At 43.6% G+C, this 22,639-nt stretch overlaps 1 protein-coding gene across 3 annotated transcripts in view; it reads right to left on the bottom strand.

Moving 5' to 3' along the window:
• Positions 1-9,551: 9,551 nt before the first annotated feature.
• Positions 9,552-22,639, bottom strand: part of Usp43 (ubiquitin specific peptidase 43) — a 48,905-nt gene continuing 35,817 nt past the window's right edge. For all 3 annotated transcript variants that reach the window (XM_070026971.1, XM_070026970.1, XM_070026973.1), the window contains exons 13-15: positions 20,115-20,273; positions 18,546-18,713; positions 9,552-11,279 (exon numbers count right to left, since the gene is read on the bottom strand). In XM_070026971.1, the coding sequence (XP_069883072.1) occupies positions 10,207-11,279; positions 18,546-18,713; positions 20,115-20,273 (1,400 nt within the window). In that variant the 3' untranslated portion in view covers positions 9,552-10,206. The remainder of the gene's footprint in view (positions 11,280-18,545; positions 18,714-20,114; positions 20,274-22,639) is intronic.

The following is a 22,639-nucleotide window of genomic DNA, read 5'->3' on the forward strand; positions in this document are numbered from 1 at the left end:
GCAAGCAGAAAGTGACTCCATTTAGGGTCTGACACCATATCCTTAAACGCATAGTTTTTTCCAACTGCTTCTGGATGGTCCCTTAACACTGTCCAGGTAGGTCTCTTTTCCTTGATGGGAGGATACCCTAGTGGCATTTTTGCTAGTTGCTGAGATGGCATGTCCCATTTGACTGATGGTATGTCCCACGTTGGAGGTAGTGTGACTGACAGATTAAATGAGAGTTTTTGCCATAGACCCTTTTATTTGCAATTGAAGCAACAAGGAGTTCAACAGAAATACTTTTAAAGTAGAGCTTACCTGAAACTTAAGAATGGAACTTAAGTTTGCCCAATAAATACTTGCAAGAGTTCTTTATCCCCCTGTGGAACTGACAATGCTGCAGAGGTTCAAATCTGTAATGACAAAACTCAATAGTGGTCATGATCAGACTTTTTTTTTTTTTTTTTTTTTGGGTCCGGTTATGGGGTCTGAACTCTGGGCCTGGGCACTGTCCCTCAACTCTTCAGCTCAAGGCTAGCGCTCTACCACTTGAGCCATAGCACCATTTCCGGCTTTTTTTTCTTTTTGCTTATATGGTGCTGAGGAATCGAACCCAGGGCCTCTGGCATGCAAGGCATGCACTCTACCACTGAGCCACCTTCCCAGCCCATGATCAGACTTTTGAAACAGCAACTGATTAAACAACTTTAGAATATTAATTGATATTGAAACCATTGCCAGCTCTGTAACCAAAGCCTTTGGAAAGACATATTAGACACATTTGTTCACACCCAAATCTGTTGAGTTTTTTGTGGTCTGAGTTTAAAATTGCCCATTTTTCTTTTGGCCTGGGGAGTCAGTTAAGCCTTGATTACCATAGAATTGCACAATGACCCTCCTTAAGGCAATTTACTGTTATTCTGCCACAGCCAGGATGCCCAAGCAGAGAAGAGGGCTATCCCCTAATTTTTGTCACAAGCAACACAGCTAATAGTTATGATTGAAGTCAAAAAGCAAATAATTTCAGGAACTATCAGTACCAAAAATATTAATATTTAAGTCAAAAACACTTGAGTTTAATAGAAAAGACTTTTTCTCACACCATGCTGACAGATTTTATGCATCACAACATGTTTTGAACATGTTCACACACACACACTTGTGCACAAAAGTTTTAAGGTGCACGTAGGTTTTAAAAATAAAAGTCAGCTGTAAGTTTTCTGGAATTCCAATGGGAAGAGATACTTTTGCCCATAGCACTATAGAACCACTTGGCCAATGCTAGAAAAACAGGCAACAAAAACAAAACAAAACAAAAACACAAGACAAAACTCAAGATGCAAATACATTAGCTGACAGAATTAAACAGAATCTCTGTGCTTAAACATTTATTTGGTAAAGCTTGGTGTTAGAGTGGGGAGGGGTCACATGAAAACCCACCACGTGGTCAAGATGGTGAATTTCTGGACAAGTCACAATCATAAGGAAAGTTGGCAGAGCTTTATTGAGTAGGTAAGCAAGCAGGCAAGCAGACAAACAAACAGAAAGGAAGAAGCACACTCAAGGAGAGTGTGGGTACTCTTGAACGGAGAGAGACAGAGACAGAGAGACAGAGAGAGATCGAAACAGAGAACAGAGAGGGGGGAAAGGAGAGAGAGAGAGAGAGAGAGAGAGAGAGAGAGAGAGAGAGAGAGAGAGAGAGAGATTAAATGGCTACAAAACAAGGAGGTGGCTAGGAGGCTTATATCCATACCTATCCTGTGTCAACCACACAGGCCTGGCAGGCACAGGGGGTAAAGGTTGACAGAGGAAGACAGGGGAGAGAAGGACAAGCAAGGAAAGCAAAGAAAGTCTGAACATATAGAACCCATCACCATTTACCATTGCCTTGGCAGAAACTGTCCCAATAAAAATAAAGCATTTTGGCTTTATAGAGTCCTTTAGAGGAGTCTGGTGAAGACTCAGAAAGGCCAAAAGGTGTAGAGGATCACTCTGGCATGGCAAGAAAGGCAGAGGGGTGAGCAGAGGGACCCGTAGACAGGAGTCACTCACTAGATGCAGACAGACAGAAGACAGGAGACTGTGTAGCGAATGTGTGGCCAGCGATGGTAAAGGCAAGAGATCGGGCGTGGGGCTCCTTTGGCAGTTTGTATCTATGGAGGAGGCTCAGTAGGACAACTGACACTCAGAAAGAGAGAGAGAGGTGGGGATCCAGCAACTCCTGACACTATGCCCTACTGGGTTTGAGCAGCATCATGTAAGGTTTGGAGAAAGGAGACCTCCACATGGTTGTTCAAGCAGGAGAAAGTTTATTAGCAGAACCAAACCACCAGCCTGCACAAAATGGAGGTGTGCAGAATGCAGACTTATGGTAGGGAGAAAGATTATATAGGGAGAGGGGAGAGAGGAGGTGTGGCCACAGTGGAGGGTGAGAGGAGGTATGGCTGCTGGGGAAGCAGAAGTGGCCTCTGAGTCTGGAGGACCTCCCACTGTGCCCAGGTGCTTAGAGGGTAACAAATGCTCAAAGGGAGAACAAAGGGAAGGGGCCATTCCCCCCACCTCCTCTTCCCACTCTCCCCCTCTCCCCTCCAGACCTAACAAGAGTCACTATATCTATCCCCCCAATTACTAAAACCACACTTATAAATAACCCATGAGTCAAAGAAGAAACCCAAAGGTTTTCTGACAGGAATGACAATGAAACTATAACCTAAAGAATTTATGGACCAACTCTGCAGCAGGCCATGGGGGACATTTAGAATAGTAAATGCCTATCATAGACAAGAAAAAGAACCTCCCAGCAATGACTTGGGAACACATGTTAATAAACTAGAGGAAGTGGTGCTGTGGCCCAAAGTGGTAGGGTGCTACCTTGAGCAGAAAAGCTCAGAGGCAGTGCCTGGGCCCTGAATTCAAGCCCAATGACTGGCAAAAGAAAGAAAGAGAGGGGGGGGAGGGAAGGGGAGAGAGAGAGAGAGAGAGAGAGAGAGAGAGAGAGAGAGAGAGAGAGAGAGAGAGAGAGAGAGAGAGAGAGAGAGAGAGAGGGAGGGAGGGAGGGAGGGAAGGAAGGAAGCAAGGAAGGAAGGAAGCAAGGAAGGAAGGAAGGAAGGGAAGGAGGAAGGGAAGGAGGAAGGGAAGGAGGAAGGGAAGGAGGAAGGGAAGGAGGAAGGGAGGGAAAGAAAAGAGGAAAAGAGGAAATTAGAGAAAGACTTCCTTATTTCCGAAAGGCCTCATTTTTGGTAGGCCTCATTTCCGGTAGGCCTTATTGCCAGTATGCCTCACTTCCGGCATGGATCATTTCTGGAAGGCCTCCCTTCCTGCAGGCCTCAGTCCCCACAGGTGAGGAGAATGCGGGTTCTCCATGAAGCAGGCAGCTAGCTGGCAAAGTCCGGAGCTGAGTCCCCAGCTATGGCCGCTCAGGGCGGGCCATGGCTTCCTTGCCGGGTATTGCCCTGCTGATGCTCCTGGTGTCCCAAATCACCATCCTGGCAAAGAGCTGTGGAGAGGACGACGCCCCCAGCAGGCCCCAGTGGCTGCTTGTTGTAGAGTCCTGCAGATGTGAGCCTGTGGGGCGATGATGACTTGGACACGTCCCACAGCCACCTGTGGCCTGGAGGTGGTCTCCATTCCTCAGCACTTCCAGCAGCCCGGGGGCATCGAGGTTCACGGACAACCATCTCAATGGGACAGCCACTCAGAGATGAAGGTGGGCCACAATGGGACCGAGCACCAGCACCCCTCTGATGGCACCAGTGCCTATCAGAAGCACGCCTATCTATGCGGTGGTGTTGCCAACACTGGAGTCCCTCCTCTGTAAGATATTAGCGTTTTGAAACTGATACTGGAAATTCTTCTCTGGTGCCACACAGGTATTCGGGAGGATGATGACTGCTATTTACTGAGAACCTTGCTGCTTTTTGGCCTGGTTAAAATGTTGGCTGCATTTTCCACACACATGCTCACACAGGAAAAGCAGCAAGCACAGAATTTGCTTTCTTTGAAAAGTCCAAATTCCTATCCAAGGAATAAGCTCAATAAAATGCTGAAAATTCAGGTTGCTTAGTTTGTCAAGGGACTAAAACAATGATGGCTGTAACTTTAGTCATCTAAACCAAAAACAGAGCAAGCTTTCATGCTGTTGTAGATCAGATTAAAAAGCTGATAACTTTGAAATTTTACTCTATAGACATTCTAAACGAAGTTCAACATGTTATATTTTCAAGAATTACCAAAAATCAAGCCAGAAATGTAATGTTATTCGAACTTCCCCTGAGCATGGATTTCAAACCTATATACCCCTACAAAAGGTCTTTTATCCAAGCAGGATTTTCTGGCAGGCAAGTATTGCAAGTGTTTTGTTCCTGTGCTAATGACAGAGTTAAGACCACCTTCACCCCACTGTAGGTCATTTGCCACTTTTATCAACTTGGGTTTCCTATTAATTAAAATTCCTTTCATTAAGTAATTTATAGTCCTTACAGAAGGCCAAAAACACCGCCACAGATTAGAATATGCAATAGAAACTTTTCACACTCCTGGAGGAATAAAATATTTCAAATTAAGGTGTTTAACTCTACTGAATTTTTGGAGAAAACCAAAATACTATGAGATTAAAAAATCTGTTGAAAGATGCAAACCATTTCTCTACTTTTACTTATGCATTTTTAAAAGGTAAAAATAGCTTATAAATAAATCAACTTGCAGATTTTAAGTTCATGTTAATTTAAAAAACTTCTATGCTTGGGGCTGGGAGTGTGGCTCAGTGGTAGAGTGCTTGCCTAGCACGCATGAAACCCTGGGTTTGATTCCTCAGTACCACATACACAGAAAAAGCCGGAAGTGGCGCTGTGGTTCTAGTGGTAGAGCGCTAGCCTTGAGCAAAAAGAAGCTCATGGACAGTGCCCAGGCCCTGAGTTCAAGCCCTAGGACTGGCAAAAAAAAAAAAAAAAAACTGCTATGAAAATGAAAATGTTGAAAATAAATTGTCAGTATTTCACAGTATACATGCAACATTAGGGCCAAAAAAAGTATTTTACCCTCGTTGCTGTTTTTTCCTCTTCTGCCCACTTTCCTAGGTGTTAGAGGAAGGGAAAGACTAATTAACAATAGTCACAAATCCAGTCATGTAGGAGCAAGATTATTAGTTAATACGTAGAGTAATTTGTCTTTTAATTTTTATTGTAAAAGTGTGGAGAGTATTTTTTTTTTATTTTTTGCCAGTCCTGGAGCTTGAACTCAGGGCCTGGAACACTGACTTTGAGCCTCTCTGTGCTCAAGGCTAGTGTTCTACCACTTGAGCCACAGCACCACTTCCGGCTTTTTCTGCTTATGTGGTACTGAGGAATCAAACCCAGGGCTTCATGCATGCTAGGCGAGCACTCTACCACTAAGCCACATGCTCAGCCCAGTAATTTTTATGAAATATTTTTATTTTTATAGAGGTGTACAGAGGGTTATAGTTTTATAAGCCAAGTAATGAGTGTTTTTTAATTTTTAAAAAAAATTTGTCAGTCTTGGGGCTTGAACTCAGGGCCTGCACACTGTCCCTGAGCTTTTTCACTCAAGGCTAGTGCTCTGCCACTTTGAGCCACAGCCCTACTTCCAGTTTTCCAGAATAGTTTCTAGACTTTCCTGCCAGGGTTGCTTTGAACTGTGATCCTCACATCTCCTCCTGAGTAGCTAAGATGTCACTTCTTCCTTTGCTCTTTCCCAGCTTTATCCTGATATCGCTACCCACAAGTGTATAGTTCATGTTTCAGCATTGTCTCTACCAAGTACCACTGCTGTATTTTGCTTCACCTTTGGCCTGGAGGGGAATTTTTATCTGTCAAATCTCAGAGCCTTGTACCTGCCATCTATCACTGAGCCATTCTGCTAGACCTTTTTGCATTGCTCTTTTTTGAGAAAGGGTCTTGTTTTATACCTAGGCTGGCCTGGACTTCAGTTCTCCTCTATTTGTGCTTCCCTGAATAGTTAGGATAACAAAAATTGCATCACCATACCTAGCCATTAGTCAAGATGGAGTTTTTCCCCCCAAGCTGATCTCAAAATGCCATCTCCTAATCTCCACCTCCCAAGTACCTAAGATTACAGACTTGAGCCTCCATGCCCAATTTGTGGGATTTTCTTTTTACAGGACAATCAAACCATCTAAACTATTGTTTAGATGCTAAGAGAGGTAGTACATGCCTCTGATACCAGCACTCAGGAGGCTGAATCAGGAGGATTAGTTTATGCTAACCTGGATTACATAATGCAGACCCTGAGTCAAAAAAAAAAAAAAATACATGTAGAGATGTGACTCAAGAGTTAGTGCACAAGCCTTGATTGGAAAGAGCTAAGGGACAGCACCTAAACCCTGAGTTCAAGCCCCACTAACCCAGCAACATCTCTCCCCCATCCCACACCACCGCCCCCCCCAGAAAAAAAGAAAACACTTAGTGGCTATATGAAACAGGACTGCTGTTCAAAGGAGGATATCATTTGATGGAAACAGACGCAGCACCAAGTGGCAAAGCCTAGGGAACAGCAGTTAAATATCAGAGGTCAGTTACATGGAGCCCTGTAACCAAATCTGTCTGATACATGGTGCAGAGAATGCTATCTTAGGTTTGTGTTCCAGATATCGTCAGGTAGCTATTCAGATGTCAATTACTTGGTATCACCAAAAATTCTTAGGAAGGGGAAGAGGACTCTGACTTGGATAAAGGGATCTTAACTTTTTTTATCCCGATCTGAGTTGATACACAAATCCAGAATCCCTAAAATGACAGGAAGGCTAGATATAAATGTCCCCATCCACACACCACGTCTGCCATAAACTCCTCTCCCAAACCTTACTAGGAAAACCTACTGTGACATTTGTCTGAGTTGACACTGATTCTCAGGAACACAGACCCCTGAGTGGGCACTTTTGGTAACCAAGTGATAAACAGAGTTTGAACACAAGTTTGCATCTTGGCTGACCCAGTGGAAATGGGATACTTTATGAGGATATTTCAATACTCTATGTTTAATTTGCTGGTCTCAGCAAATAGCAGATTGCTACATTGGTTTCCTTTAGCCAAGTCTCATGTGACCAATATACTTGTGGTATCTGAAATTTATATCTATTTATCTGAAATTACCTTAGTCTACTAGGTCTTTGTGTCTTTTCCAAGAACCATGTAGGCAAGAGCTTGTCTATTTTATTTCCTATTACCCTGCCAGAGCCTGAAATAGTGTTTACTATCTAATGGATCCTCAGATGTTTGTAGAGTCAATTACAGTAGGGTCAGGCAAATGTCACTGTAGCAATCCTTTCCCAATAAATAGCCTGAATCAAAAGCAGAATTGCATCCCTGCAAGAATCAGAAATTAAAGCCACAGAGACTTGAAACCAACCTGCTGTGTATCCTAATTTATTCCTGTCACACTCAGTTCCCCAATTCGGTGTAAAAAGTTAATATTTGAAGAATATCAATGATCCAAACAAGAAGTGATTGCCAGGCACTGATGGTTCACATCTGTAATCCTAGCTACTCCAGGGGCTCAGATCTGACAATGACAGTTCAAAGCCAGCCTGGCCAAGAAAGTCCATGAGACTTATCTCCAATACCAAAAAGGTAGAAGTAGAGCTGTGGCTCAAGTGGTAAAGCACTAGCCTTGAGTAAAACTAAGGGACAATGCCTAGGCCCTCAGTTCAAGCCCCAGTACTGGTACATAAAATTACATTAAAGTAGACATATAACCAAAAGTAGTTCCTTGCTAGAATAAATACAACTGTTGGCACCTGAGAACAAGCTATCAAAATGACAAACACATTTTTTTCTCTATTTTGATAAGAAAAAAAATCAGGAATCAAATTTTTCCTCCATTTTGATGTCAGAAGTATTCTAGCTTTAGCAATAGGTTCTAAGGATTCAGGAAAATAACTCCAGAGCAAGGATTATCTGTGTTCAAATCCCAGCTCTGTTGTTTACTAGATGTTCAACTTAGACAACTTCTCTGTGCTTCAGATTCCTCACCTGTAGAAGAGATAACCATATTTATGCCAAAGGGTTGCTATAAATTAACTAATAATGTGAAGTGCTTAGAACATCTCTTACACTCAGCCAAGCTTTGTGTATTAAATACTAGTCAGCTGTCATTGTTAGCTTTTATCTGGGCAGCTTCAAGATGTAACCTAGCCTGTCCCTCAGCATGCCATACGGCTGGTGCAGGTGGTATACAGCTGGTAGGATGTAGCTAACATCTACCCCTTCAGCTATTCCCACACCAATCATCCTTCTCTAAGCCCTTCGACCATGTGGGTCCTTGGAGCTTCTGGTATCATCAGTATGGCTGACATCTAGCCCAAGACTTGGGAGCCCTTCCTGTCATCACCAGATCATGTCCTCCCTCAAACAGCACAAAGAGGGAGGAGGAATGCCTGTCTGTACACAGAGCTAGCTTCTATCTGACTTCAAGCTTCCAACCTTTCCCTAACCGGGTCTCAAAGGGACCATTTCTGTGACGGAAAAGCACCCATGTTCCTCTGCCACACTTCCTAAACTCACTCCCATCTATCACCTGCCCAGATGCCCATGGCCTACAAGCATGCTTCCCAGGCTGGCACCACAGGCCTGATGCCTCCAATCTGGGCAGAAACCTGGCTCGGCATTTCCCAGGCTGTTTTACAAACTGCACAAGCAGTACTTTCTGGGGGAAAGGCAGCCTCAGGAAAGAGGATATAAAGGAAAATTGGGCATCCTTGGAGACCTGAGATAACACATAGACCCACCAAGGCCCAAATGTCCTTTGCCCTATCTATCTATCTATCTATCTATCTATCTATCTATCTATCTATCTGTCTGTCTGTCTGTCTGTCTGTCTGTCTGTCTGTCTGTCTGTCTGTCTGTCTGTCTGTCTGTCTGTCTGTCTGTCTATCTGTCTATCTATCCATCCATTCATCCTGTCTTTGCCTCATCTATTTTTCGATCTACCTATTAGTACTGGGATTTGAATTCAGGGCCTTGTATCTGTTATTAGGTAGGTGCTCTACCACTCCAGCCTAGCTCCCAGTGCTTTTATCTTAGTTTATTTTTTAGGTGCAGTCTTAAACTTTTGTTCAGGCTAGGTTCCAACCACATTCCTCCTACCTTCACCTCCCACAGGTGTGCATCACCATGCCCAGCCCATCATTGCCTCTTTCTGTTGCTCCAAAATTGGACAAAGTATGTGGTGATACCTGCAATCCCAGTATTCAGGAGGCTGAAACAAAAGGATAGAATTCAAGGCCAGCCACTGTTGAGCCCCATGCCTAGGATCTAGCTTAGCATTTTCTTAGTAAGAAATGATAGATTGTACAAAGCAATGTAAGAAACATGTGGTATGAGACAGGCTCAGAATCCCAGGTTCTCAGGCCTAAGACCTCTAGAGACAGAACACCGCCCAAGATGTCTATTTCATTAGATAACAGCAGTCATTTCAACAAACAGCACTTTTAAATATCAGAAAGAATTCACGTGATGACAGGAATGCACACTCTACTCAGTATGAAAGACACAAGGTCATTTTGAATCATTCAGATATTTTTCAGGTTTCACCAACATAACTTTATTAAAATTGTACATAGATCTCATACTTCCATTTTTTTATTTAAAAAAAGGTCATTTTTCTGGTATCAAAATAGCTATCTTTTTAAAATAACTTGACAAACTTTAAAACAATTAGTTTGTTATATATTAAATACTCTCCTAAAATATCAGCACTTTCTCTTCCAACTCTCCTAGACTCTTGCTTTATTGTTACTACCATTTCTTTCTTTCTCTTTTTCTTTTCTTGACATCTTTGATGCTTATGCCAGAAAAGCATCTCATGGAAAAAAATGTATAAGTCCACTATTAAATCTTTTTTGAAGAGGAAAAAAAAAAGGAGAAGCCAGTAATAGTACTTGAAATGACATTGAAGACTCTTTTTAATACTCAGGTTCTGGAATTAGTTTAGCAAAATATCAGTTCTTGAAATGGTTATATTGACCCGATATCATCCTCTAGTGGCCAGGATGTATCAAAGCACCCAACAATACAGTAGGTTATTTGGACACAGGACTACTGGGACATTAGACGCTGGAAGTTCAGCTGTGGAGTTTTTCTTTTACTTTCAGGGCTCACAAGAAAACTTGTGAGAAAAGCCATGCTGAACCCAGGCTTCCCACAGCTGCCAAGTGCCCAGTTCCAGTTTCACATAGTTCCCAAATGTTTCTCAGAAGCTGGACTCTGGTAAGGTTTTCTTTCGACCTAAGGAAAGAGTGTGGTATTTCACCCTTTGCAAGGTACCATAAGAAGTCTGCTCTCCTGGAACACTCCTCTGGGGGGCACCAGTAGCACTGGCTCTGGGGGGTCTGCCAGCTTTGCGAGGGAGGTGGAGAGAGCTGGGTGCAGATCGGACGTCCCTCTCCAGGTGGCTACCAGAGCCCCTGATCAGGCTCTCTCGTATCCTGAGAGCAGGAGATGAGCCTTGAGCCTGCCCATCCAAAGCAGGGCTCAGCCTGCCACTTGCCAGGGACACTGGGGGTACTGGTGGCAAGCCCTCAGCCCTGTCAACCTTCCTATGCTCTTTCTTCCAAAACATGGACCTCAGAAGAGTGAGTGTCCCCTGAGGGAGCCTGTCTTTCTCACAGACCCTTTCCTCTGTAGCAGCCTTCATCTTGGGCAAGGTCCCTCGGCCAGTGTCCTTAATATTTCTAGACAAAGCCACAGAGGGGGATGATGGGCTGCTCTGGCTTCCCACTGGGCCACTTCCTTTCCAGTTGGCACTCTTCTGGCCCTCCGCGCGGGCTGGCTTCTCATTCCCCACCGAGGGCATCACACTGAGGGGCAGGTCAAACTTTTTGGGAAGCCGGATATCCTGGCTTACGTTTTCCTTCAGCGTCCTGGCTGCGTTCAGACCATCTAAGGATCCAGGGGCCAGGTGGTGGTTTGGGTACCTTGAAGGACAAGGGAACCCCGCTGCTCCTCTCCCATTGGCTTGGCTGCTGTCATCGCCATTAGCAGAAAGGGTGACATCGAAGCCTGGCAATGTTGACTTCTCGTTCCCACCAGCAGCACTCATCAGCAGAGGCACAATGGACTGGCTGGTAGAGCGTGGTCTCCGTCGAGACTCCAAGTACTCTACCAACTCCACAGATGCACCAGGTCGTTTCTCCTTGGGCCCAAAGGACCAGCGGAGGGGCATGGTTTTGAAGGGCCCATGCTTGACTCGGGAAGAGGTGGGTGCCTTCATACTGATGCTTCGACCATGCAAGCCCCGAACCAGAGGTCTGGACTCCAGCCCACCTGAAAGAGACCACGAGCATCTAAATCACTCTCAAGTCACTGCCGAGGGCAATGTCATCCACTTTGCAATGACACCCAAGAGGACCCCAGTGGCTTCACCTACTTCTCCAGAGAAGAATGCATTTATACAGGGAAAGCCAGAGTCAAGGAAGGGACAGCTGTCCTTTGATACGTACTGAGGGACTAGTTGCAGGAGCCCCTCAGATACAACTGCAGACATCCCCTGAGGTAAAACAGCTGAGTATCTACACCAAACCCAGGCACACCCTTCCACAGGCTTTCAGTCATCATGCCTACCTAGTACAATGTAAATGTTGCACAATGTGAGTGCTTGTCCTATTGTATCACACAGGGAATCACAAGAAATAGGATCGTCTGTACCTGCTTCGTACAGATGCATTTAATTACTTCCTGCTACGAGGATTTGAATTCAAGTTCTCAGATATAGTCAGCTTGCCTGCTTACAGCTGGAGCTCTATCACTTGTGCCATCCCAGCCATTTTTCTGGTTATTTTGGAGGTAGAGTCTCAGGGACCTTCTTCCCAGGCTATCACAACAGCCCAAATGGAATATGACACAGAGGAACTCTGAAAAGGAAAAAGTACCACTACCCCTAAAAAGACCACAGGAAGTACAGGAAAGGGAAGACCTGAGCAGGTGCACAGGTGCAAGCTTAGGTAGAGCAAGACCCCAGAGAACTCTGCTGAATGAAGCCATCTGCCTATCACTTTCTTGTCATTTCCCAAGAAAGGACCATGGGGGGAGAAAGATGCTCGAGACTCACCACAGGAAGAATCTAGAAGCAGCTCAGAGGTTTGCAAGGACTTGACCTTTCATGTTTTTTACAGATAACTTCAGATACTTTCTTTTTCCTTTACAGTGCTTCTTTAGATTTACCAAGAATAGACACAATTTTACCCAAAATACTTTGTTGTCGCAGTCTGCCTTGACCTTCCTTCTTTTCCATCATTAAATTCCCCTGCCTCAGGAAAGGTGCAAGCTGCTCTGGAGTCAGAGAGACCTGTGAAGTTTTCTCTTCCCCTCTCCCACAGCCCTGGCAAGTGCAGAAAGGGCAGCTTTGTATTAGGAGGACAAAGCCCTTTTCATCATGGGAGAGCATGGCTAAAGCCCTGGCAGGGGGCTAGAGGACTTGGCCACTGTCCTACATAGCTGGGTTTTGTTGTTTAGTTATTCCCAGTAACTAACTAAGGTTTGAACCCAAAGCCTTATAGTTGCTAGGCAGATGCTCTACCACTTGAACCAGGCCTCCAGTCCTTTTTGGATTTTTAGTAGATCTTGCATATTTTTCCGGGCCAACCTAAATGGCAATTCTATTTATGCCTCCTGGAGGAGTGGAATGATAGGCATGTATCTCTGCATCCAGTATGTTTGTTAAAAGGGGGGCTTGCTCACTTTTTGCCCAGATGGACTCAAATTGCAATCTTCCTAATCACTGCCTCCCAGGTAGCTTGGTCCCAGGCCAAGACCCACAGCAGCATCTACCACATTGCATAGGAAGCAGAAACCCAGAGAGCTGGGTTCTCGTCTTTCTCCTGGCTGTCCTGAAAAGCAACCTTTCTTCATTTTTCTTCCATTCTATTTACTGCTCTGCTGTAAGAAGATCTCCAAGGGAGAAGGAAGATGTAGATGGAATGGAGAAGAAAGAATGGAATGGAATGAGTAAGCACATACACACGGTGAGGTAATTGCTCACCAGCTTCTCAACATCCCATATCTTATGCAAGGGGGATGCAAGTCCTAAAATCTCTCTCCTGGGAGACAGATTTGCTGGGATTCTGGGAGCAAGATGTCTTTCATTGTTAAAGACCATTATAGAACCTCTCCACCCTTACATTATTTTTCTTTTTTGTGCTTTTTGTTGGGGTTTGTGTGTGTGTGTGTGTGTGTGTGTGTGTGTGTGTGTGTGTGTGTGTGTGTGTGTGTGTGTGTGTGTGTGTGTGTGTGTGTGTGTGTGTGTGTGTGTGTGTGTGTGTGTGTGTGTGTGTGTGTGTGTGTGTGTGTGTGTGTGTGTGTATGCATGTGCATGCACGTGCACGTCAGCCCTAGGGCTTGAACTCTGTCCCTGAGCTTCTTTTTGCTCAAGGCAAGCACTCTACCACTTGAGCCACAACACCACTCTGGCTTTTTTTGTGTATGTGGTACTGAGGAATTGAACCCAGGGCTTCATGCATGCTAGGCAAGCACTCTACCACTAAGCCACATTTCCATCCCTTGTGGTTTGTTTGTGTGTGTGTGTGTATGCTGGTCCTGGGGCTTGAACTCAGGGTCTAGGCACTGTCCCTGAACATTTTTGCTCAAGGCTACCACTCTACCACTTGAGCTACAGCTCCATTTCTGGCTTTTCTGGTAGTTAATTGGAGATAATAAGAGTCTCATGGATTTTCCTGCCCAAGCTGGCTTTGAACCACTATTCTCAGATCTTACCCTCCTGAGTTGCTTGGATTACAGGTGTGAGGATTAAAGGTATGAACCACTGGCTGTATCTTGTGTTTTTTGCAATTTCCTTTGAGCCTGGTAATCATTTCTTTATGGAAATCAGCGTGACATCCAGGTCCAACCAGACATCCAGATGTCTTCTCCTTTACCCTCTACTGACAAAAGTAAGACAGAGCCACAAAGATGAACTGAGATCTGCCCACCTCCCAGTCTGAGCCAGTACCATGAGGCTGGGCAAGAGAAATTCTGGCTGTCACACTACCAACCTAGGATCCAAACTCACGGTCCTTTCCAGAATCTTAAAAATATCTCCCCTTTGGAGAGGGTAGAACAGAACTCTATGGGCAGAAATACATTTAAAGGGGTCCTGCAGTCAGACAGTAAGAAAAATAGGAAGAATGAAAGCCAGCCACTAAAGAAACAGCTACTGGAGAAAACAAATGCCAACGTAACCAATTAACTTGAATCTCCAAGAGACACATGTACTGAACACTGGATACTGAAAAGTGTGACTTCTAGGATTTAAAATTCAATAAATGACTCCAGATGTGGTGCCGTACTCCTGTAATTCCATCTACTTGGGAGCTGGAGATCAGAAGAATCACAGAGGGCAGCCCAGACAAAAACTTAGTGAGACCTCATCACAATCAACAGCCAGGCATAGTGCTTTCTTCTATGAAGGAGACCGTAGGTAGGAAATCTGAAGCCACCCCAAGCAAAAACTTGAGACTCTACCTTAAACATAACTATAGCAAAAGGAGCTCAGGACACTGTTCAAGTGGTAAAGCCCCTGTCTAGCAAGCACACGGTCCTGAGTTCAAACCCCAGCATGCCAAATAAAAGAATAAAGTTCAATAAAGAGTGGGAAGGGGGCTAGGAAGGTGGCTCAGTGGTAGAGCGCTTGCCTTGCGTGCATGAGGCCCTGGGTTCGATTCCTCAGCACCACATAAGCAATAAAAAAAAAAAGCCAGAAGTGTTGCTGTGGCTCAAGTGGTAGAGCGCTATCCTTAAGCTGAAGAGCTGAGGGACAGTGCCCAGGCCCAGAGTTCAGGCCCCACGACAGGACCAAAAAAAAAAAGAGTGGGCAGGGTAAATTTGATCAAAGTACATTATACTTATTCCATGTATGTAAATACTGTAATGAAATCTCTTTGTGCAACCAATTTATGCTAATGTACTGGTCTCTCTCATATCTGAGAGAGACACCTGTCTCAGGAGTCTGAGATCTGAGGATCAAGGTCCAAAGCCAGCCTGAGCAGAAAGTCCATGAGACTTTTATCTCCAACAAACAAAAAGCCAGAAATGGAGTAGCTGAGCACCAGCCTTGAGCAAAAAAAAAGCCAAGCAAGGGCATGAGGCCCTGAATTCCCCAGTACCAGCACGAAAAACAAATGAATGAATTAAAGACTTTTAGGATCACTACTGAGACCCACATGAGTGAGATAAAGAAAAGAACAATGAAAGATAAAATGCAAGAAATATCTCAAGTTAAAGCAAAATGATAAAGAAAGAGTAACCACAGAGAGAAGAAAGAAGACTGACAGAGCCAGCAGACCCAACGGGCAAATCAAAGGAATCTGAAGAGCAGGAGAGGCAACAACAATTAGCCAAAATGAAAGAATATTTCTCCAGAGAAAGTCCTGAGTCCATAGAAGGAAAGGTATCCCCAAGGTCTGACGCACAAAATTATCCCAGGCAGAGCTGGTAGAATTTCTAGACTCCAAGGTCAGAAGAGAGAATCTCAAATGCTTCCAGCCAGAAAGAACAAGTGACACTCATGTGAACAAGTTCAGCCTAGGCTTCTCACCTGCCACCCCGGGTCTGGGAGACCATGGGAAAACAGCTACAAACACTTCAAAGCCAAGGACTGTGACTCAAGGATTGTGCGGCCAGCCAGGCTGCTGACCACTCCATGCCCAGGTAACTCTGCAGAGATTTAATGAAGGCAGTGGGAGAAGAGGAGGCAGGGGGTATGAAGAGCAGAAAGCCAGGGTAGACCATGGGCTCCACCATCTGGGAGCTGTCCATGCAGTTCAAGGTCACCTCAAGTCAAATTGGAGTGTACAGGCAGGAATTCTAACAGCAGTTTGCATCAGAGACTTCTAGACTGGCTCAGCAAAATCTGAGTTGAAGGCAATCAGGCAAAATCCTAAAATGCAAAATATTTTGAAGTGCTCCTTTGGGGAAAGGATAGGGAAAAGGTGTATTTCTCACTTAGTTGGGGGAAAGAAGAGAAGGCAATGTTAAAATAGAATACCCAACTGAAACCCCTTTGTGTAACTACTTAAAATAAAAATTAAAAAAAAAAAAAGTAGAACGCCTCCCAGGGCATTAGCTTCTTTCAGCAATGTACTAGCAGGAAATGTGGTGGATGATAAATGCTGAGAAAGGAAAGATTCACAAAGCAAAAGAAGCAAGTAAAAACAGAAAGAAGGGAGGGTCAAATTCTTATGCTGGAACAAAGTAGAATTTAATGTTAAAAACAGTCAGGCACTGATGGCTCAAGCCTGTAATCCTAGCTACTCAGGAGGCTGAGATCTGAGGATCATGGTTTGAAGCCAGCATAGGCAGGAAAGGCTATGGGACTCTTCTCTCCAATAAACTACTCAGAGAAAAATGAGAAGTGGCACTGTGGCTCAAGTGGTAGAGCACTAGTCTGAGCAAAAAAGCTCAGGATCAGTGCCCAGGCCCTGAGTTCAAGCTCCACAACTGACAAAATAAAACTAAAGTTTAAAAACAGAAAGCAAGATAAAGAGCAATATTATAATGATTAAAATACCATATATAAGATCTAAGCATGTATCAGCAAAACAGTTAACAATATATGACAGAAACTATTAAAACTCAAAGAATAAAGGAATGCTTGCTTAAAAACACTGGTCTAGCCAGGTGCCAGTGGCTCACACCCATAATCCTACCTACTCAGAAGGCTGAGATCTGGAAGCCTGAGGTTCAAAGCCAGCCCCGGAAAAAAAAATCCATGAGATTCCATTTCCAATTAAAAAGTGGAGCCAGGGGGTAGGAGGGATAAACAGGAGTAAAATGAGGGAAGGGGTAACAAGTTCGACAAGAAATGTATTTACTACCTTATATATGTAACTCTAACTCCTCTGTACATCACCTTGACAATAAAATTAAATTTTAAAAAGTGGGGCTGAAGGCATGACTCAAATAGTTGAACGCCAGCCGATTAAGAATCCCTATCCCTTGAGTTCAAACCTGGACACACACACACACAAATTCAAAGACTCACTTTCTTTAGTACTTATGATAAAACATATCCTTCAAATAGATAACACGTTATTTTTATGTCACTAGATCATTTATAAAATAATAATGATGGACTTGATCACAAAATGGAATAGCTTAGAGATATGCTCAATCAAATTAGGTAGGGGAGGGGGAAAGAACAAAAAAGGTAGCCAAATAACCTTACTACTTGAAACTTGTAGATTCCAGGTAGATCAAAACAAGAAATGAAAACTGAAAGGAAACTATCTGGTGAGAGCTGAAAAAGAGAAAAACAAAGTATCTGCTGCGCATTAGAACCACAGAGGAAATCTGTCAACAGAGTACCTGGAGATGCCCTTGTCCCAGGACATGGTCCTAGGAGAGAGATCCCTAACAATTTTTTTAAGATGGTTGTTTCCCTAATAACTGCAAAAGTAAGGGGTTCTTACATCTGCCCAATTCTGTAAGGTACAATCCCCTTGAAACCCAAATTCATTCATTTCCTTGCTATAGTGTCCCATGGTACTTGCCAAGACATGCTAGGTACTTAGAGACAATGGTGACGTAAGTTTAAGTTAACAAGTAACTAATGAATCATATTCTGTAATCCAGCAATTCCATGCTAAGTATCCCCAACAGAAGTGCAGACATATGTACACCAAAAGATAGGAACAAAAATATTATAGCAGTACAGGCTGTATATCCCTTATACAAAATACTTGGGACCAGAAGTGTGCAGGGTTTTGGAATATTTGCATATACATAATGAGATATCGGAAGGATGGGATCCAAGTTTAAATATAAAAGTATTCTGTTTCATATATACCTTATGCACATAGCCTGAAGATAATTTTACTTCTTTAAAAAAAATAAATTTTGTGCCTAAGACAAAGTTTCATGGTGAGGATATTTTCCACATGTGGTACCATGGTGATATATTTCAGATTTTGGAGGTTTTTGGATTTTGGATTTCCAGATTCAAGATGCTCTGGCAATAGCTCCAAATCTTACTACAACTGGATAAATAAATAAAATATGACCCCCCCTTTTTTTACAATGGGGAATATTTTTTTGTAGTGGGGGGGAAGTACTACGTTTTGAACTCAGGGCCTAAAACTTCTAAACAGATGCTTTATTGCTAAAAGTCATGATTCCAGCTCTGTTTTTCACTGTGTTTTGGCTTTCTGTTGTCATCATACATCCTCCCACATACTTGAAATCAGCTCTAGATTGCCATACTACCTAATACAGTGGAAATGTGATGTAAATAGTTGTTATACCACATTGAATTGGAAATAATGATAACAAAAAAGTCTATGTGTTTGGCACTGGTACAATTCCCCCCCCCAGATATTTAATCTGTAGCTGGTTGACTTTACCAATGAACAACCCCAGGTTATGGATGGGAAAGCAAGACGAGAGAAGGGAGACAGGTAAGGGCAGGTCATTGCAAAACCCTCTCAAAATGATCGACTCTAGCTAGACTCAAGCCTATGAAGTACCAAATTTTCAGAAAGCAGAGGAATGATTGTGATAGACAGATGATGAAATGAAAATCAGGAAACTGAACCAACATACCCTTGTCCTGGTTGCCAAGACTGTTTGTGAAGACAGGAGAGTCAGGCACCCGGGCCAGGGAAGGGCAGGGGGCAGAGCTCCAGGAGAGCAGGCTGCCTGCCGTGCTATTCCCATTGTTGCTGCTGAGCCTCATGAGCCAGTGGTCAGACAAGGAGGAGCTGGTGGAGCCTGCACAGGAAGCACAGAGAGGGAGAGGCTAGACCCAGCCCATCCCCACAGGGCTCTAGGGGGAGCATCTTACAACCAGACCCTCAAGCTCACCTTCTGTCCAGGACTATAGCACTGAAGGAACCATGAAGAATGGCCACCCAGGTGATCAGCATGCAAATTCATAGAGACATTGGGGCACCAAATTTTTCATACTCACTAATGAGTACAAAAATGCCTTCTATGAAATGGCTTGCCACCAACTCTGGCTTCCTAACTAGTTTTTCCTATTTGTTTTTACACAGTCAAAGGACTTTATCATTTACCACAGAATCAGATTAACAGCATTGGGTCTTCAGTTCCCATATATCAACATACAAATGAGCTAGGTAGACTTAGAGGGGCATACCCAGAGATCAGTGCTTCAGCATAGCACACCTACTCTTATCTGGAGGAACAGGTCTTTATTGGGCTGGACAATAAGAAAACCAGCCTTTCTGTCACATACTAAGTATCTTATTGTTCTTTCAATGTCTACATTTTAAAAATAGAAGGCAGACTTGAATTAGGTTTGATTTAGACGTGCTGAGAAATCTTGGTTTCATCTGGCCATTCTCCCCCGCCCCCCCCCCCAGAAATAACTAGGAGAAAATCTGTTTTTGTTGTGTTTTGTTTCACCAGTACTAGGGTATGAACTCAAGGCCTGGGCACTGACTGTCCTTTAGCTTTATCTGCTCAAGGCTAGCTCTCTACCACTTGAGCCATAGCTCCACTCTGGGCTTTTGGGTGGTTAACTGGAGATAAGAATCTCACTGGCTTTTCTGCCTGAGCTGGTTTCAAACCATGATCCCTAGCTCTCAGTCTCTTGAGTAGCTAGGATTACAGGTATAGGCCATCAGTACACAGCTGATTTTTTTTAAATACTCTTTCATCCCAAAGACTAAAATGGCTGGTTTGCGGGTCACATAAAAGGGTTAGCTATGGCACTGTTTTAATCATCTAGATTTCCAAGCAAGTTTGAGGCTAATAAAGAAATGACTGGCATGCTTTTAAGTAACAACATTTGCTAAAAAGGTCTTGTAGTTTTTATAACAGCCCTTCCCTTTCAAACAGCAATCACTTGGGTATATGTGGCACACATTAATTAAATCTAGCACCATATGAGACTGGGAAAAGGGAACCCCACACTCCCAAACTCACCTGCCAAAGATACCCAAAAATGATTCTTCTCCCCTTTCTTGGTTTACAATATTATCCTTCCCACAGCCTGATGGATGGGCTTCTAGTCTAAGGGGTCTAGGGTTTCTTTATAGCAGCATCCAGGACTTCTTCTTTTCCATCCCTGCCAACCTTCCTGGTCCTGGATGTTCAATTAAGCATCCTTCTCTTCCCTACCCATCTCCAAAAAGCAGGCGTGCCCACCTCTCATGGAGCTGCTGGCTGACCAGGGTGGGATGCTGTTCCGCTTCTGATAAAACAGTATGTATGCCCCTCTGGTGTTGACCTCATCTTCTCCAAGTGGTTCCACTGTGCTGTCATCGTAGCTGTACCACTGGCCATCCAGAGAGTTCCGGCAATAGGCTGCAAAGGGCCAAACCCCAAGTCTCAGTGATTCCAGCTCCCAAGGAAGAGCTGACTGAAAATTGGGCATGCTTCAAGTAGAATAAGGGGAAAAAAAAGAAGTCCATCTGGGGCCAAAAATGAATTTGTAGACTCTGCAATGATTCATAAGTTATACTCGCAATTCTTACTGCTACAGTAGGTTGATTTAAGATGAATCTTCATACTGTAGCCTTTATTCAGCAAATCTCCCATAAAAGTGAGTCACACATTATACATCCAGACAATGTCAACTTTCAACCCATTGCTTTCTAGATTTAAAATATCTCTGCCCAGGTATACAATAAAGTATTAACTAGGCTGACCATCAGAGGCTTACACCTGTATTCCTACTCAAAAGGCCAAGATCTGAGGATCACTGTTTGAAGTCAGTACGGGCAGGAAACTCTTACCTCCAATTAATCACCAAAAGCCCAGACATGGAGTTGTGGCCCAAATGTTAGAACACCAGCCTTGAGTTAAAAAAAAAAAAAGCCCTGATTCAAGCCCCAACACACACACACACACACACACACACACACACACACACACACACACACACACACACACACACACACACACACACACACACACACACACACACACACACACACACACACACACGAGAAGAGAAACTAGGATTTTTGGAATCCCTCTTTTCTCAAACATTGAAGGAAAGATAATGAACATGATTTTGGGAGAGTCATGACAAAATAACTTTTCCTTGCTTAGGGAGCACCACCAAAACCCACTGATTTGGAAGTTAGTAAACTATTCTTATAATAAGCCAGATAAGCAAATACTTCAGGCTTTACAGATTACATTGGGCCACACACACACTCTGCCACATGTCCTTCATGCTCCTTTTGTTTTTTTTCCTTATCACCTTTAGAGAACTATTTTAAACGTCTGTGATACACAGGCCCTAGACTGGGCCACAGTGTGCTGACCCTTGCACAAATCTGAGCCAGGCACCACGAGTCCATCTTTGCTCTTCTTCTCCCTTCCTACCATACCGCATCCAAAGGCGATTCTTACTGATTCTCCTTCCAAAGCATGAATACTTTGCTAATACCAACTCTCACTTGCAGCCCAGAAACATCTCCCAAGCTGGAAGGCCAGCTCCCATTCTTGACCCCTCCTGCTAGAGGGGTCATCCTCTCCCAGAGTGAACATTTCAATCTGTGTATTAAAATTATGCTTATACTCCTCTACTTAAAAATCTTCATATGGCTTCTGTAATACTGTGAAATGCTTCCTAACCTCGGAATCAACAAAGCAAGGATTTCTTTCTCTATGTTAATGAGTTGAATAATGTCTGACAGCCCCTGCATAAGCTTAAGGCTAGGAGCCAATGACCAGAAAGACCAAGGTAAAACTCATAGGCTGGAACTTTCAGTCAATGGGACAAAAAATAAATAATAATAATAAAAAAGCCAAAGTCCACAAATGTACCCAAACACAAACATAGATATTCAGTATGGCAGATGTCATCTTAAGGAAGGAACTAAGTGAACTCAGTGAGTGGTGGTTGGGACAAAGAGGTATCTTCTAGGGGGAAATGACCAGAACCCTATGAGAGGTAGAACACTGGCCTCACATGCAAATAGCCCTGAGTTTGATCCCCTGTATTGCCAACACACACACACACACACACACACACACACACACACACACACACACACACACACACACACACACACACACACACACACACACACACACACACACACACACACACACACACACACAAAGCTATCCCAATCCTGAGATTTCACCCTACCTATCAACGTGGACATATAGGTAATGACACATGTAATGGGTTGAGAGTAATATCTGTAACAGCAAAAGAATGAACCAGCCGAATGTCCACCTGCAGGGCACTGACTTAATAAATTGACATAGCTGTCCAGTGCATTTATAGATGAAGATGGAGAAGCTTTTTATATATCTATAAAGGCTTCCAAGGTAGATTTTAGGGGGGAAAAAAGAGAAAAATGCCAAATGTATCTAAAAAAGGCAATACCTTTATTGGAAATACATGAAATAAGTAATAGAATGGATAGGAAAATACACTCCTAATTGCTTGGTATTTACAGAAAGAATGGAACAGATGAGAGGTAATTACAAGTGGTTGAATGCTGGGGGTGGTGGCAGGTGGGATCACCTTTGAATATGGGGTACAGATGAGAGTTACTCATGAATGGAGGCGAGGTATGGTCACCTTTGTAGCGGGGGGTGGGGGGGGAGAGAGTCTTGGGGGTCACCCTTGAACATAGGAGGGAAAAGAAAGGTACATACATGGGATAAACTTTTCACAATCTATCTTTTTTTAGGCTGTGTGTGTT

The sequence above is a fragment of the Dipodomys merriami genome, unplaced genomic scaffold, assembly GCF_024711535.1.
Source record: "Dipodomys merriami isolate MVZ:Mamm:240054 unplaced genomic scaffold, mDipMer1.0.p SCAF_19, whole genome shotgun sequence".
NCBI classification, from domain to species: Eukaryota; Metazoa; Chordata; class Mammalia; order Rodentia; family Heteromyidae; genus Dipodomys; species Dipodomys merriami.